Here is an 18,437-nt window from a genome sequence, read left to right on the forward strand (position 1 = left end):
GGGATCTTTCTTGTGCAGTTTAGTTCTAGTCTTTGTGTTTGTTTGTTTTTGTTTTTATTTTTGCTTTTGTTTTTTGAGATGGGGTTTCTCTGTGTAGCCCTGGCTGTCACACAGAACTCACTCTGTAGACCAGGCTGGCCTCGAACTCAGAAATCCACCTGCCTCTGCCTCCCAAGTGCTGGGATTAAAGGTGTGCCCCACCACTGCCCAGGTAGTTCTAGTCTTACATTGTGTTCTTCTATTTTTTTTTTTAAGTCAATACAGTTGGGTACAGCAGCATGTGCCTGTAATCCCAACACTCAGGAGAAAAGCCGAAGAATCACAAGTTCGAGGCCAACCTAGGATAGAAGAGACAGTGTCTCAAAGAACAAAGGGAAAGCAATAATATTTACTTACTATTTCAACATAGCACTCCTCAAAACTCTGAGACACTGAAAAAGAGCCAGGCTTCCAAGAGCCTTGTTAGATTAAGAGGCACTTATGTTGAATCTATGTCTCCCTTTGCAGATTTTCTAGACAATCCTGAAGACAGTATGAGGCTAACAGTAGAAGCCCAATAAATAATTATAGAAAGAAAAAGCAATAAGTGAGTTCTTGTCTAAGAAGGCACAGCCGCCATGATTAGCTTAACAAGGTAGCTCATCTTGTGAGGAAAAAAACCCCACAGTGCTTCTTACATTAGGGATATGTGATCCACATAAAATATATTAGGCTTAGTTTTCAAAATCTGATTTTAAGACCTTGGGAAGTCCCAGCCCCAGTGTTTGTTATGTGTTCTAAACCTTGTTATATTTTTGTAATAAAAACATAATCATATGTTTATGTGTGGTGTGTGTGTGGGGGGGTGACATTGAGGACTGAACTCAGAACATTTGAACGTCAGACACACTCTCCATCCATTGTGCAATACTTGGAAAGTAGTGAGGCTTCCAGTGGTAACCCACAATGAAGACAAATGTTCCCATTTTGAAGACTGGTGCACTGAGGTGCTTGAGGCAAAGATACTAAGTAGCCATGAAGAATTTGACCTGTCGGCAAAGTGGCTTCAAAGACTTTGTCTTCGCCAAGGCACTGCACCTTCATTAGATTTCTCTCTGGCTTATTACTTTCATTTCCAACCCCACAAGCTAGTGTGACAGTAACTAAGAAACTGGCTAGGTGACTGTGTTTAGAGAAACACGTGAGGGAATGAAGTGTGGGTACCGAGAAAATTGAAATAAAAGTACCTCACGCTGTGAGGTGCTGGAAAGAGCCTCCCTGGGTAATGGATGGTAAGGCCAAAACTCAAGCTGAGAGCTGGAGCTGTGGAGCTGGTTATCACATGCCCAGGGCTGGTCCTTTAGGCTGCATGGCCCATCAGCTAGAGTCTGCTGATGGAAGAGAAGCCCCTGAAACGCACACCTTACAGTGTTCAAACCTGTAAGCGTTATGCCATAGCCGTGTATGCTATGCATTAATTAAATTTACAGCGGCCAGGGATCCTGTTTATTTGTTGTATCATGCTTGTAGACTGATCTTTATGAGAACATACGATGTCTCAAACCCTTGCCTGGAGCCTCGGGAAGAAGCTATCAAGTTGTTTGAAGTTAGTCTGTGATGTGTAGCATGTGGCAGAGATTAGAATCTAGCTTTAAGAAAATACTGAGACCGTTGAGGAAAATAGAGGTTTTCCTAAATTGTTGGTAATGCTTTCAAAGATCATTAAGTATTTTACCAACTTCCTTTTCCAGAGAACTTACTGATAGTTAAATAGGATGTTCACTTTTTGTCGGCTTTTTTTTTTTTTTTGGTCTTTAGTGAGTCTTTTTTGGTGTGTGTGTGTGTGTGTACCTATGTGTTTCTGTGTGTGTATATCTGTGTGTCTGTGTGTATCTGTGTGGGTGTATCTGTGTGTCTGTGTGTATCTCTGTGTGTGTGTATCTGTGTGTGTGTATATCTGTGTACCTGTGTGTATCTCTGTGTGTGTGTATCTGTGTATATGTCTGTATCTGTGTGTGTGTGTGTATCTGTGTGTCTGTGTATATATCTGTGTGTCTATGTGTGTATCTGTGTGTATGTGCATATCTGTGTGTCTCTGTGTGTATGTGTATATATCTGTGTGTATGTGTGTGTGCATCTGTGTGTATATCCGTGTGTGTGTGTGTGTGTGTGTTTGTGTGTGTGTATCTGTGTGTGTATGTGTGTATGTATGTGTGTGTCTGTTTCTCTTTGCATGTGTGTCATTAAACCTAACAGCAATCTAGAGTTCTTCAAACTAACTGTCCATTTGGGGGTGCAGGGGAGACATCAGTTAAGAGTGCACTCAAAACTTTTTTAATTATGATGAAATATTACTAACAGACCAAATTATTAATAAATGAGAAACATGGTTTTAAAGTGGTAAAGTCCTCAATACTTAAGTATCGAACAATAATAAGGTGACAACAAAGTAGTTGTCGGATCCACAAATGGAGTAGAAGAGAGCTTTGGTTAATCATAACTTCTCAGGAAAGGTGGAGAAAGGTATCTACAGGATTAACGCTCTTTGGTGAGTTGCCAGTGTCTACTTGGGTCCTCCACCCCATGTAAGTATCACAGATCCAGCAGGGGCAATAGCCTATGAAGTCATAAAAACCGATGCCATAGGACGATCCATTTCAACATTCTACTTCACTGACCTTCAACTCATGGACTACCAGAAAGACTTCCACTCTGACCACATAGCAACATGGCATTGTGAACCACACCATGTCTGCTCCCTACAGAGGAGTGCTTCTCACTCACACAATATCCATCCCCGCACATAGCGTCAGTGTTTGGTCAGCTGAACAGAGAATGGCTTTTAAAAAAATCTCCATATTGATTACAAGGGCTTTTCTTTTTCCCAAAACCACTGTCATCACATGTCTGAATGAAAATTTAACAATCTTACCCACGTCCTGTCCGATAGATACAGTGATCATGTCCTGATTAAGAGGCCAGCTGCCACACACTTCATTTAACTCTCTTCCCCTTGCCCTGGCACTTAAAGTGTTAAAGAAAACAAGGAGAGAAGGCTTGAGTGTACAGAGGAGGGTGTATCAGCACTCACTTTTAATCTATAGCTCTTCACTCTGTAGCTTATCCAGGCCCCTGTCAGTCTTTTTCCTTCTTTATATTTCATGAGGAACCCCCCAGGCTGCTCCTGAGAGACAGAGCCCAAGTGTCCATAAGCTTTTAGTCAGGTAAAAAGGAAAGAAAAGGGATGGGAACAAGAGTCAACGCAAAGCTAAGAGGCATCTATTAGATGTCACCGTGCTTTTGTATTCATGTCAATGATTCCGGATTAGAGTATTTGAAATAATCTTATTGAGAGGAATCAAAAGCCCACCGAGTGAGAGGCAGCTTCTGTAGCACACGGCAAAAGCACAGACAATATCTTGTTAAAGATGTGTTGCCTAACACCATTACGGGTTTTTTTTTGTTATATTATGAACCTATTGTGCTTCGAACAGTTAGTGGGATGCCGTCGCTATCGAGGGCTGTTTTGGAGGTTATTGTGTGGGACTGAGCTAGCTAATTTGCCAGCCGGTCGAGTGAAGTTGTTACAAGTGGATTTGAAAGGAGGGCATGCTCGCAACTGGAACTGGGCACTTTACCCTTAAAAATAAAAGCTAGTAAAACACTGAACATCACTGTGTCCCCGCTGAAGGTGGGGTCCAGCTGAGAAAGATGGGATGAAAATGGCTTGTTTCCACCTAATCAACTACATAAACTACATCTTTTTGCACAAGTGACCCCCACTCCCGCCGAAATGAAGATGTAATAGGGTTTTCTGTTGTTTGAAGACTTTCCTTTCCATGAAGAATGCTTTCTCTGTCTCTTTCTCTTCTCTCTCTGTTTCTGTCTCTGTGTCTCTCTGCCTCTCTTCTCTCTGTTTCTCTCTCGTCTCTGTCTCTCTCTTTTCTCTCTCTCTCTCTCACTCCTCTCTCATTTATACTTTACCAGGATTAAGGCAATTAAAATTCTATTATAACAAGTACTGTAACATTAAAACCCTCATTTGCTTCTGGACAAAAGCTTGTAACTGGAGAAATAGTTTTGCAAGGGAGATTTATCTTCATCTACCCACACTCGTAAAGACAGCTCGCAGCCAAAGACAAGCCTGCACTGTTCACCATATTTCGTTGGTTGCAATAGGAGTCACTTTTATACTGTCCTGAACAGTGTATGGTTACATGGCTTATAAAGAGATGGATAGGGGAGGCGGGGAGGCTGGAGGAGGGAAAGGGAAGGAAGAATTGGTAGTCTATTTTAGATAACATCTCATGCAAATTAAAGTGATCAAAATACCGTCTCTTTAGTCTGGAGCATCTAAGTGGTTATATATATATATATAGCCAAAAAATTTTAAAAAGAGTTTGGCCAGGTGCTGGTAGTGGCGTGGAATGAGAATTTTTATCAATGAAGTGCCACCCTTGCAGGGGCTTTGCTTTGCTTGTTTTCAACTCAAAGCAACTTATTTGCAAGTAAAAGCGTGTTTCTTATACTGATGAACGCTCATCGCCAACTAACTCTGATGTCACTGGTCCACATAAGACTGCAGTGCCTTCCTGCATTTTCCCAAACTGTTATAGAAACAAACTTATGATGGCATGAAATGCAAAGCCACACTGTGTTACACACACACACACACACACACACACACACACACACACTCAGTGATGCCCTGAAGCTCTGCTGCATACATTTCTTGGAAGTTGTGCCATGGTTTCCTTTACAGGAAATCCACTGTTGCTTATACAGTGCCTGCTATAGTGTAACACCCTGTAAAAGTACTTTGCATTATGATCTACTGTCAGCATATTTGAAATGCATTTTAATGTATGCTGGTTGTGTATTTGAGAATAGCTGAGAGCAAATGGAATCTAGACTGCTATTAGCTTATTGTATTAGTAATTTTTTTTTAACACTGTAGCAAACCATGCCCAAGTGTTCAGGGCTCAGCTCATGCTCAGAATGCTGCCATCTGATAAATGTAAAATTGAGAATGATATTTGCTCACATAAGTCTTCTTGCTAATAATCACATGTGAATTCCCACTGAGAAAACAAATGTTTAAATGCACTAGGGCTAGAAGACAACTGTAACTTCATGCTCCGGGCCAATGCTGACTTCCCACTACTGAAGAGGTGCAAGCCTCTCAGAGCAGCCAGAAGGACAGCAATTATCCTGCCTCGGACAGCTTAGAGAATGGATTCCTCTTCCTTCCGTTTTCACTGAACAGTCAAGAGTTAGGGAATTAGGTGGCATGGAAGGCTTCTCAGAGCTCTGAGAAATGCATTTACACCTCTGGTTCTTGGTGACCTATGCAGCAGCCTGCCCGCTGTACGGAACGGTTCCCTGCTCACTTCCTGGCCCTTCCGAATGACGGGATGAAGAGGAAGATAAGGCTCGAAAGAGCAATAAACTGAAGTCACAGACCTGGCTAAGCATCTCATTGGGAGCATATCCTCATGTTCATCTAAAGGCAGTGGTTCTCAATCTTCCTAATGCCGCTACCCTTTAGTGCAGTTCCTCAGGTTGTGCGCCCCCAACCATAAAATTATGTCATTGCTGCTTCAATGAAATCACTACCGTAATTTTGCTACTGTTGTGAAGCATAATGTAAATATCTGTGTTTTCTGATGGTCTTAGGCAACCCTCGTGAAAGGGGCACCAGACTCCCTTCCAATGGGGTCTCGACCCACAGGTTGAGAAATGATCTAAGCGAAGAACTTCATTGTTATGAGACAGAGACAGAAAAGCATTTTGCATGGACTTAGGGATTTACCATCCATGATAAGACAGAAGGAGGGTATTTGCTGGAAGACCCATATGCCTTCAGAAATTCCGGGGAATAAATTCTCCCCCACATGTCTGATGGTAAACACTGCCTACGAGTGTCCTGAGTCTACATATTACTGTCATTTCCCAGTCATACTGATGGTCTCGTTAAAAATGTGGGCCACAACTTAGTCAAGAAGCTAATGTGATGGTGATATAGCACTGCTTTCCTATAAGTCTGACCTCTGCACCCTGACCTCTTAGATTAAAACATGGATCTTCAATAAAAATGTCTATCTGAACATCACCAAGGTTTTCTATTTGAGTGACCTACAGCAGGTAAAATGAACACTCTCCTTATTTCCTGGCTGACATTTTACATTACAATCATTGCAAAGCCAGTTGATGCTACCTAAATGACCTAGATGTAGAAGAATTCTACATCTCTTTTTCTCCTTTTTTAGAAGAGCTTTGGATAAGTGTGGCATGAACAATTTCAAATAGGCTAGGGTTTTTGAGTCCCAAAAGTCATATACTCTCTTAATGTTACTGTGGTCTTTCTCTCTTAGCTCTAAGCATAGATGTAGAGATTCTTACAAGTAGAAAAGACAAACAAGGCAAGATTGTGGCGATCAGCAAACCCAAGTCATTTAGAATAGTGTGTCACTTAGAACGGGCTTTTTAAAATCTCAGTTTTAAATACTAGCTCTGGGGGACTCAAGATCTGAAGATTATTTGAACTGTATTATCCATATTCCAGAAAGGATTTGGGTTTTAACTGACTTTACTATTTTATCTTGTATTATTTTTATCTCTTAAAAACAAATTCGGTGTGCTGACAGCTAAGAATCCACAACGCTATGAACGTCTGCCTTCATTTGCTTAGTCAGTCTGATGATCCCATCCATCCCACTGATTCTAAACTGAAAAATAATACAGAATTGCCCCTGCCCCACGTAGTCTAACCAGAAGCATCAGCGCTCCCTGTGATAGGAACTCTATGGTAAAATCTGAAGAAAGGGATGTTTTTGTAAGGCCATCTGTAGTCATCCATCTCAGCACTCCAGGACAGTCTAGGAAAATAATTTTTTTCTTAACTAAGCAAGGATCCTAATTCAAACTAAATACAGAATAAAGGTCTTTACTTTTAATCTGTATAGTTAAAGGGCGCATAATGAAGTTTCCATAGAGAAACAGAAGTTGTCATGTGGATTCTGAGAAAGTGGGTTCCCAATTCAGAGTACCCTATGTGACTTTTGTCATTATCCTCTTTTCTGATTCCTACAAAGTAAACCTAATTACGAACCTCCCTCATTAGTCTTCCAGAAAAATTAGCACAGCTTATGCTAATTACTCCTGCAAAATTTAATAAACTCGTTGAAATGGGAATAGTCTAATGAGGTTTTATTTATTGGACTAAGATAACTCCAAGGGAGAAGGTTAGGACACAGGGATATCCACTGTAGTAATAAAACTACAATGTATTCAATTTCCAAACCGGAATTTTATTGCGAACCTTTTAAATTCAAATCTGAGTTCGTGTGCGAGTGTTAAATCAATCCCCACCTTAATTCGATAACTGGAAGTCATTTTTTGCTTTTTTACTTTAACAATAATTACCACACATAGCCCTTTATCTCAAAGATAATGAAATTTGCTGTTGTTCGTTTCTGTTCATCAGCTATTGAACATAACACATTTGACTTTTCCCATGTCTGCACAGCCCAAATATCTGGATCATTGGGCACAGGCTGGGGTTTTATGATTCTTAATCAAGCTATTTGGCATTGAGCAGAAACGTAGCCTAGCAGTCGCTTCCAGATGCCCCCTTCCTATGCCACGCAGCAATTTTACAATAAACATTTTGACAAATTGTTATGACTGAAAAAAAGCAATTTGGATCATATTTTCTTACTTTGTTGCATGCCACTGGAAGGAAATAGAAACTTGTCTGTCCAACTGCTGGTTTTGTTGATTTCATCACACACATACACACACACACACACACACACACACACACACACACAATTTGCTAAACGGAGGTCTCTAAATCACTGGCAACAAATAACATAACCAACTTTTAACACAGAAATGCCTTGCCCTGCACCACTTCTGGGTGACCAGAAAGCCTCTTCCATCTACACTATAAATAGTTTTCCTGAATAATCACTGCTAAAATGTCTTTTGACTGATTTAAAAAAAAATAGCAGGGTTCTTCCAAATTCTGAAGGTCAAGCAAAAGGAATTCAAAATTATTAGCTTTCAAAAAGAGGTGACTGTGTGTTAAAGCTGTGGTAACTTCTAACCATGGCCCATACCCTCAGGGTTAGGTTGCATACAGGATGCATATTGCTAAAAAAAAAAAAAAAGAAAAATCTTGACTGCTGCTACTGAGTACCACAGGCTCAGACACTCCTATCCATAAATCTGGAAGCAGATCAACCCTTAAGCACATTACAGATATTATACAATCAGCCACACAGAATGAATCTGGAAACTGAAATCCAAACACCGTTGCCCTCACATCTCCCCAACCCCTTGCAGCAGTTTGGTGGAGTTCTTCTTCGTTTTGTCTTTCCTTCCCTACATTCTAGTGAGTGTCACGCCCCGCTTTCAGAAGGAGAAGCTTCACGTATCGGAAGGGACGAGAGTGGACGTTTATGGTTTTCTTTTCTTTTTTTAATCTTTGGCAAAATGAAGAGGCAGAGAACTTTGATAACTCACATGCAAATAAAAATGGCCATCTGGGAGCTCAGTCTATCAACTGGTCTCATTGCCAGACAATGGCCAACACCAGCAAATCAATGTATATCTGCTTGAATATTTGTATATTGGGACTTGAACACATCCAGGATGTCTCAGCCATTTTTGAAGTGTCCCTTCCTTAAAGAAATAAAATTAGCTGTACAGGGTTTTTATTTTGTCTAACCAAAACAGGAGTGGGGGGTCAGGGGGACTGAAAAGTATAGCTGTCATATAGATGCCATGAGTAATATCTCCAAAGCCACTAACAGCATAAAGTACAGACTTATTTTTGCCTAAATTGTTTGAACTCCCCTAGCAATAAAAAAAAAAAAAAAAAAAAAACCAACAACAACAACAAAAAAGAACGGTTTTAAGTACCCTACAGGGACAGATGCAAGGCGGGCGACAATAGAAGCCACACTAATGCAATCCAGGTAACACAATCCTGTTTCAAAAACACGGAGCGGGCTAATTACAGCGCTGCTGAGTCAAGTTTCTCCTGCCATCGCAACCCACAGGAACAGGTCAAAATCAGATGTTATTCAAACCACAGTCCTATCAGCCTTCTGCATCAGAGTCCCGGCTTAAAACCCAAGGAAGAACCTTAAAGCTTAACCCATTCACAAGCAAAAAGTTGTTTTCTTGGCAGGTGGCACAGTAGGCCCTTGTCATCGTGTAAATTGAAAAGGACCATGAGACACCCACAGACTCCTCATGAGTTCGAAGTCTGGGGACTGCTCAGACTGGCTCTTTGATGAGATGTTTTCTTTTTAATACAAGAGTAAGAAATACTGGCTTAAAAAAGGAAGCCTTGTTCTGAAAGGCATGCATAAATGACAGCAAGGTAGCAGAAAATACAATGTATGAATGTGACATCCGCTCCCGCATCCTTGCTCTTAGACCCCAGACAACATCACTGTACGTCGGTCGAAATTTGCCTCTTTTAACGTGGGATCAAGACGTTGTTGCACATATCAAATATATATATATATATATATATATATATATATATATATATATGTTTCATGACTGGAATATTCACCTGAAGTGAAACTTTGACAAAGCTACTGGGGGATCAATATTGAGCTAAGAACCTCAGAGGGCATAACCAACACTATTTTGATAGAAACTAAGATGAACAAACCAGAAGCCTCGGTTTCTTTATCTGAAAAGGGATAGATCAATATTTAAAAACTTAAAGAATTTGACAGATTGCTCCCGTTGCATCTTTGTCTTGCTGCTGCCTAAGACAGAAAGGGATGCTCTTTAGGTTGCTGATTTCCTCAATGAAGGAATCTGCCTTATTTGAATGAAGACTCATCCTCCCCCCAACCCCCCAGTGAATAGAAGGCGCTAGTTCTTTTCCTAGCTGACAACCGACAGTCTCTATAAAGCTTCCAGGCCATTTAACTCCCAATGAGTAATGCTATGTAACGAGTGGTTTATCATACATGTTTCCATACAATGAATTTCAATAATTAAAATGTAAAATGAATATTTGGGATGCCACTCTGCATAATATGTGCACACCGACTCAAAACTGCACTGGCAGACTGAAACAGATGTATGCTCTACAGTGATTTACTTGGTCATGTAAGATTAGCAATATGGATCTGTTTAAAAACACAATAATTAAGACGAACAGGATAAATTAATCAACTTACAATACTGTGGGAGCTGCAATCAAGCCCGGAAATAACAGTAGGAAAATCGTGGTTCACAGATCTCTTTAAACTGCTTTTATGCATAAATAAAACCTTAAAATGTAGATGGATTACATCCAACAGAACTACTGTAGCTAAAAGTGATAATGATTCAAACATTTTTCAAATAAAAGTTAAATATTTATAAGCACCCAACCACATTTCATAAATCACCAACTATTATTATTTTATTTCCGAAGCTTCCTGGTACAGTATGAGGACTGAGCCACAGAGAGGGAGGAATGAACACACGCATATATATATTACTTTATGAGCATTCATCCAGTACAAAACCAGAGCCATCCAAGAAAAGGGCCTCCAAAGAACATTCCATACGGTTTTCCCCAAAATCACAAGCGCCCGGCACAGTGTAAGTCAGCATCAACAGGCAAACTTCAGCCACAAAGCATCCCTACCCTCGCCTGTGACCGACACAAAGCAGGTGTTTCATTATAATGAGGAATAAGACGCCAGTGAAAGAAGAGTGGTCCCTACCTGTCAATTATCACTGGATCTGAGGGAGTCTCATTTCGGTTGCCACAGCTTTTCTTGTCACAACAGCGGCTATGGAGAAAAAGCGAAAGGATTTAGTACCAACCATTACAATGTAAAATCATCATTGAAGCAGACAGAAGGTTCAGATTGCTAGGCTGCAAATGCTAGAATTACCGCAAAGCCATACCTGGCAATCAACGGATCCTAGGGACAGGAAATTCTGTTTGGGTCACTTAGGGGTTAATGGCCAGGCTTAACCTCTCCCTGTTCAGAGGACAGGAGAGGGAGAGGGGACCCTCCCAGAGCCAGGCATGCAATCTAAGATGGGGTCTCTCCTTCACTACAAGTATTGGCAGAGTTCGATGTGAAAGTACTGTATTCTTACATCTATCCAATGAGAAGGTTCAGGGTCGTGGGTGGATCAACCATCCTTCCCTCAAGAACACACTAATTGTGTGGAAGGCGTCAGTGATACTGAGAAGTGAGCCCCTCCCCAGTCACTCTGTATTAAATGGATTCTTTTTTTTTTTTCTTCTCTTTTTTGATGGGTGGCACTTCCCTCCACCACAGCCCTGGGGTTCGCAGAAGTCCCAGCACAGTGATGGTTTTGCTTGCCTTTGCACATCGTCTTGAGATTAAAGAGAACGACCCATAATGATGCAAAGAAGGTGAAGGTGAACAGAAAAAGTGAAGAGTCTGTTCTCAGTCCTCTGGCTTTGGTGGCCAGCACTGGCAAAAATTAGGGACAAAAGATCCACTGGCTAGCACAACCCTGACTATAAACATTAGGACACAGGAAGAAGAGCCACAGGCAAATAAAAGCCAGTTACACACATTTGTTATGACCCTAAGACTGCCAGGTTAAAAAAAAATCCCAAGGTGTTTCAAAAGGGCAAATGAAAAATCATGTACTTCTTTTCTTTTTGAAGACAGGGTCATGTGTATCCATGACTGACCTCGAGCTTGCTCTGTGGCTAAGGATAATCTTGAACTTCTGATCTTCCTCCCTCTAGCTCCTCAATGCTGGGTGTGGTTACAGGTGTGTGCCCACTTTATGCTATAGTGTTAGGGGCTGAACTTAGGGATTCCACCTGAGACATACAACCCCCAGCCGAAAATGTCATGTTTTGAAAAACTACCCACCCTCAGCCAAAAACTGTGCATCTGAAATACAATTGTAAGCAACATTTTTGCCCCATGGCTGGTCTCCTCATCCCCCAGGATCATCCTGTGGAAAACCTGCTTGATCAATGAGGAAGGCTGGAAGGTTACCCAGGAGCTGGACTCTACTCCATATCATAAGTAAAATACATACTTTTCTCCATCTCTCACATACATTCTAATGTCAGAGAGAGAGAGAGAGAGAGAGAGGAGAGGGAGAGGGAGAGGGAGAGGGAGAGGGAGAGGGAGAGAGAGAGAGAGAGAGAGAGAGAGAGAGAGAGAGAGAGAGCCTAAATCTAGATATCTTCTGGAGACTACCAAACACTGAATTTACTGAACTTCATTTTTCAGGACCTAGAAATTTTTCCAAATATGGGAAGTTTTTACCAAAATTGAGACATCTTCCTCTCTTCGACTATGTCCCTGAGGCAATGGAAAGAATTGTATGTCTGTTCTCAAAGCCTTGGCTGAAAACATTGTCTCCCCCATAACCTAAACACTTTCCAGTTTGGAGGAAACTCTTTTCTCTGGGCCTAAGTTCTAGTCTACCAGTATGTCACGCTATTCTGTGGTAGGCCCAAGGTATCCTACCTGAGAGACCAAGAAAGATGCAGGGGGAAAATAATGTAGGAGTTGGCATTTGTGCAAAATAAATAGCTTAAAACTCAACTCCAGGGCCCAGCAAAATAGTTCAGCAAGTTAAGGTGCTGGCTACCAACCCAGAAGACCTGAACTCAATCATGACCCATGAAGTCGAAGGACCACCCCTTGAATCTATGGCTTCTCTCCCTACCCATCATCACTATCTCCAACAGAGACACTTTTATTTATTTCTGAAGGTACTGCAAAGCCTCCCCCTTGATCTTGCTGTCTCCACTTTGACTCCATCTAATAGATCTGTCCCATCTCTATGACCTTTTTGCAATGGCCAGGGGACCGTGCCATTTCGTTGTCTAAGACCTTTGAACAGCTTCCCACTGCACTTTGAATAAATCCATGCCATGGCATGATGCCAGGCCACTGACCTGCCACCCTTCCTTGCCAGCTCGCCAAGCTCCACACTCATGGGCCTGTTGTAATCCCTCCAACATGGCATACCCCATCAGACCTCAGGGCCAGGCAGGCCTCTGATGGGCAGCTCCTCTTCAGCCACTCCCCTTGCCTCTCAGACGTCGGCGTAGGTCCCCTGGCTTCTCTGACACTTTATCCTTAATCTAAATTGGATTTTTTAAAATTCTGCATATTTTTAATTTTAATTTCTTTTAATCTGCATTGGTGTTTTTCTCTTCAGCAGCTTCTACCATGAAGCTCAACCTGTTATTTATGTTTTGAGGCATTTCGGTTGGGAATTTTCCCCAGTCCATGTTCCCCTTCTGCTAATTCATATATATCGTGAATGTAGAAACTGTCCCTAGCACTTACCTAATATATAAAGCTTAAGCTAGATTATCAGAGCTCAGGATTAAATGATTCAGTGAATAAATGATTGAATGAATGGATGAATGTTAATGGACAACTTTATGAATATGTATGCTGTACTGGGGAAACACAGATAAAATAATAATAAAGTTGACTCCCTAGACAGGCACTGTGTACTCTGTCCCAACCCACACACAAAAGTGCCTCCTCCAAATGTCACACTTGGCCCCAGAGATGTATTTCAGCTTCTGAATAGTGCCCATCTCCACAGCACAGATGCCCTGATGAGAAGAGGAATGAAACCTGGTCTATCTGCTGTGACTCCAAGGAGCTCAAACACAGGTATGTGAAAGAGACAGACTGGAAATAAAATAGGCAGAGTCAAGAAGACAGAAGAGAGAACAATGGAAGTCACTACACACGTAGAAAGAAAGGTGTATACATAATATTAAAACTAGCTTAAACAGGTTTCTGTAACTGTAAACACTATACGATGTAAACACTGCCACACCATAGAGTCGGCATTCCCTGAAACACACCGGTATCTACAATATCATCCCACTAAGATACAGAGACAGTTAAGATGTGGCCATGCAATGTCCCTCACAGGCTCCTAGGAAGTCTAAGTCTCCAGCTGGATCACTATTTTTGGAGTTTCTAGAGGCTAACTGGAGGAAGTATGTCTCGGGGACATGTGCTTGGGGGCAGCACCTTACTGTGAGCCATTCCTAGGTCCCCATGTCTGCTTCCTGGCCTTTGGGAGGTGATCAGCTGTTCTCCACCATGGGCCCAGGAACAGAAAACGATCATCTACTGAACACTTTGAAAAGTGAGCCAAAAGACATCCTTCCTCCCTTAGTTGTTTCCAACATGTATTTTACCATATCCGTGAAAACAGAGAGAGGCGTGCAGAGACATGTGTGGATGTGCAAGACAGGTGCAAAGACATGTGTGTACATGCGATACATGTGAGGGTATAGCTGGAAGTGCAAGTGTGTGTATGTACATCTATATTTACGAAATTCTGTACACTAAAAAGAACAAAGTTACAGTTGACACAGTTCATGGAGGATGTCTACATTATAAGTTAAGAAATCAAGTTACAAAGTAGTATGGACAGTATGAATCTACTTCTGGAAGAATGAGTGAAGGAGAAGGAAGAGAAGAGAGAAATGTTCACAAGTCTGGAACACACCCACAATTCACTTAAGTCTCCAGTGCTTAACAAAGTTCTTCAGTGCTTGGCCACCCCAAAGCTCCGTAGCTTCTGCCTGGTCTCTTCACACTTCCACATTCAGCTTCACATTTGTTCACTGCCTAATTTTATCATCTGTCTTTCAAGTTTGACTTTTACAAAGACAGATACCTAAACTCTTAGCTCTCCAACCCAACCGCAGCAAAGGCAACTAAAAGAAGTTGGATTTCAAACACTGACTTGTGAATAAATTCCTAAGAACATTAAGGATCAATCTAGAAAAGCCTAGACAAGATGGTGGATGGAGGGAGGGACACCCTTCATTTCTGTTCTTGGTGTTCTGCTCTGAGTTACAGGGATGCTTCCCCACTAAAAGAAGTAAAAGCCGATCTCAAGCAGAAGGAAGCTTTATTTATAGCTTTGTTACACATCTATCTACATCTTTGCTTGTTTATTTATCTCTGTGTGTAGACACACACACACACACATGCGCGCGTCTCTGCGTACATGTGGAGATCAGAGGACAACTTGCAAGAGCTGAGTCTTCCTTTCTACCACATGGGTTCCTAGGAATCAAACTCCCGATCTCGAGGCTGAGAGGATATCCACTAACCAGTAGCTTCCCAGAGCCAAGCAGAGCAAAGAACTACCCTTCAGGTGGGGCATAGGAACACCACAGGAAGAACAACAGAATCACCGAGCCTGGACCCTCAGGGGCTCTCAGAGACTGAACCACTAACCCAAGAACCTAGGCCTCCTGCACATATGCAGCACACACATAGCTTGGTCTTCATGTCGGCCCCCCAACAAGTGGAGTACGGCCCACCCCTAAAGCTGCTGCCAGCCTGTGGAATACATTCTCCTAAACAGGCTACCTTGTCCGGCCTCTGGGAGAGGACGCAGCTAGCCCTGCAGAGACTTGCTGTTTCAGGGGGGAAGGGGGAAGGGGGTCTATCCTCTCAGAAGAAAGGGGAGGGAGAGGGAGTGCTAGGGGAGGACCGGGAAGTAGATCATCTGAATGTAAAGCGAATAACAACAACAACAACAAATAAACAGAGCTGCCCTTCAGCCCTGTCTACTGTGACAACTCTTCCACCTCGGTCGGACCTGACTCATTTTTATCCATTGAAGTCAAACAAGGAGAGGTGGGCACTGAACTCTGCTATACCCAAGACAGGAAGCACTGACTGGGAGGGACAGGCTCAAAGACCAAAATCACTAACGTCCAGAGAGCTTGTGCTGAAGCAACCCCATAAATGACATCATGAAGCACTTACCAGGAAAAGAAACCACCATGCTGGTCAAAGCGAACCGAGTGAGCGTGCCTGAAGCCCCCATCCACTCTCAGTGTCCTGCCATCTGTGCTTGCATGGGCTCAGCACATGCTTCCTCCAGCAGGCATCTACTGAGGGCACTTGGATTTCCCTAATTTGATTTGCCCATGATCAAGATTCCCCCCAAAAACCAGGCAGATGCCTGCTTTGCATCTCTTTTTAATCTGCAACCCAAATGACAGGACAGCCATGTGGCCAGTCACAGCAGTAGGTCCCCCCCACACCTGGTGTGGGCTATGTGCACTGGAAACTCCAAACAGCAACCTTTTCACCAGCAGGACCATGTATCTCCCACTGCACACTTGGGGAAAAGGCAGATTTAGGAGTCCCTCCCTTAGCCATCTAACACAGATGGCAGATTTCTAGTGAGCTGACTCACAAGTTCATAAATCAGGGCAGGAAACATCTGAATGCTCCCTAGCCTTGGAGTCTGCAGAGCCTCATCTCAAGCCCTGTAAGTAGAGCCTCTTGCCACTGGAGACCCGGGCCATTTGGGTGGGAACAGTTAAAAACTGAGGAGAAAGAGAGTTGGTAATGGAGGGAGGGCATTGTGAAGGTGGAACTGGGGGGAGAAGAGGGAGGGGGGACTTCTATCTTGATATAAAGTGAGTAAGTAAATAAATAAATAAAATATATAGGAAAAAAAAACAGTCATGTTCCATAGCTCTGACTGGACCAGAACTCACTATCTGACACAGGCTAGCCTCAAACTTACAGATATTCTCTGCCTCCTCTGCCTCTGCCTCTGCCTCCCAGGTACAGAAATTACAGAGAGGTGCAACCACTCCCTGCTAAACTGGGCATCCCAGTAAAAGTTATGATTCCTACCCTTCTCATCCTAAGTGTCTAGAGAATGCGCTATGTGAATTACCAGGACAGTCTGGTTAATACTGACCAAGGGGATAAATCCTGAAGGAATGGGTTACGTTGAGTGCTCTGGCCTCTGCCATCCTCTCACAGAGTTCCCTGTCTTCAGAACACTCAACCTTCAAGCCTTCAGTCCTGTTGTCTCCTTGACTGGGCACTCTCGGCCTTGCGTACTGCTCGGGTTAACACCTGGCACTCTTCTCCTGATTGGCTTGCTCCATGTTTGTAAGCATTGTGTAGCTTTCCTTCCTTTGTCTAGAGTTCATGTCCTTCCTGATCAGAATTCTTACTGTAAGAGTAGCCAGTAATTTGTGCCATGTGAGCCTATAAAAACTGAGATGAGACTCAGGGTACCTACATGACTCTACTTCCTGAGTCTCTGGTGACCTGGGGCTTTCTCTCCTTGTGCCCACCCATGTCTCATTGGCCCTAAAATTCCTGTGGTTGATTTCCCTGCCCTGACACACCCTGACAGCTTCTTTTCATTCTTTGAACCCTATATGCTCAAAATCCTTTCTATATCTGCGGTGTGACCTTCTTTTTCAATATGATCATTCCTCTCAAGAATGGGATCTTTGAGTCCTCTCTTCTAAGTCCTCAACCAAGTCCCTCTCCCCAGCTCCAGGCCACAAGTCTGCTCAGCTGTAACCTCCACAAAGCAACCCTGCCTAGACCACAAATTCTTCTTTAGGAGGCCTCTAAAATCCCTCTCTCATCCTCTCTCTCTCTCTCTCTCTCTCTCTCTCTCTCTCTCTCTCTCTCTCTCTCTCTCTCTCTCTCTCTCTCCCTCTCCTCTCTCTCTCCCCCCACTGATATTATTCACCTACAAACATTTCCTCCCTCCTCTCCATCCTGAGTCCTTTACCTCAACCCAACATCACATCAAAACCTTTGCCCAGGCATGTCTAATTAGCTGCTTAAAGCTTCCAATGCCAAGCTCTCCTACTATGACATGAAATTTTCTTACTCTAAATCCCACAAGGCTCTGCACATAGTAGGTACTAACAATAAAGATACATAATCACTACAACTATAGGGAACCAGGTACATTTAGGTTTTGATAGACACTAAACCTCCCTTCAATGCTTTCTTACCATCAACTACTTGGAGTAACAAGGTACCAAATACTTGGTTAGGCATAGATGAGTTCTCTACTACTGCTTCTATTAATACTGCTTCAAATCATAACAGGCTTTCCATTCTGACTCTGCCAAGCATTGAGGTAAGAATTTATAGGGACTACAGCATTTAACCTTCACTACCACCCTATGAGGATAGCATTAAAAACCCCACTTCACAAATGAGACAGCTGAGGCCCAGAGTAAACTGAGTCACTTCCTGCCCTTTAAAGGACTTGGCTGGAGAAAGACTGAGAGTAGGTGTCACTGCAAGGACAGGGAGTGCTATGGAGTTAAAAGCACCCGGTGCTCTGGACAGCTTACAAGGGGTTATGACTTGGGCCAAGGGCCAGAGGTGCTTCCCTGGGAAAGCCACACATAAATAAGTCTGAAGGAGGAAATCAGAAACAAGTAAGGAAAAAAACATCCTATCACATAAGCAGGCTAGCTTTGAGATTATCATGGTTCTTTTACAAAATAAAATAAGCAAGCACCTTCCTTAGGAGTGTGCCCCTGGCCTGCCATCTCCCTGGGTACTGGGAATGAAGAACACTTGCCTGAAATCTACTGGAGAGCTGGATACCAAGTCCCCCTGCTAAGCTGAGTTCATAGTTTT

General features: G+C 42.7%; 1 protein-coding gene across 8 annotated transcripts in view; it reads right to left on the reverse strand.

Annotated features, from left to right (window-relative positions):
• The window catches only part of Ebf1 (EBF transcription factor 1), a 388,236-nt gene that overhangs the window by 351,553 nt on the left and 18,246 nt on the right, over window positions 1-18,437 (reverse strand). For all 8 annotated transcript variants that reach the window (XM_052196588.1, XM_052196587.1, XM_052196585.1 and 5 more), the window contains one exon: window positions 10,728-10,796. In XM_052196588.1, coding sequence (XP_052052548.1) covers window positions 10,728-10,796 — 69 coding nt within the window. The remainder of the gene's footprint in view (window positions 1-10,727; window positions 10,797-18,437) is intronic.

The sequence above is a fragment of the Apodemus sylvaticus genome, chromosome 10 (genome assembly GCF_947179515.1).
Source record: "Apodemus sylvaticus chromosome 10, mApoSyl1.1, whole genome shotgun sequence".
Lineage (NCBI taxonomy): Eukaryota > Metazoa > Chordata > Mammalia > Rodentia > Muridae > Apodemus > Apodemus sylvaticus.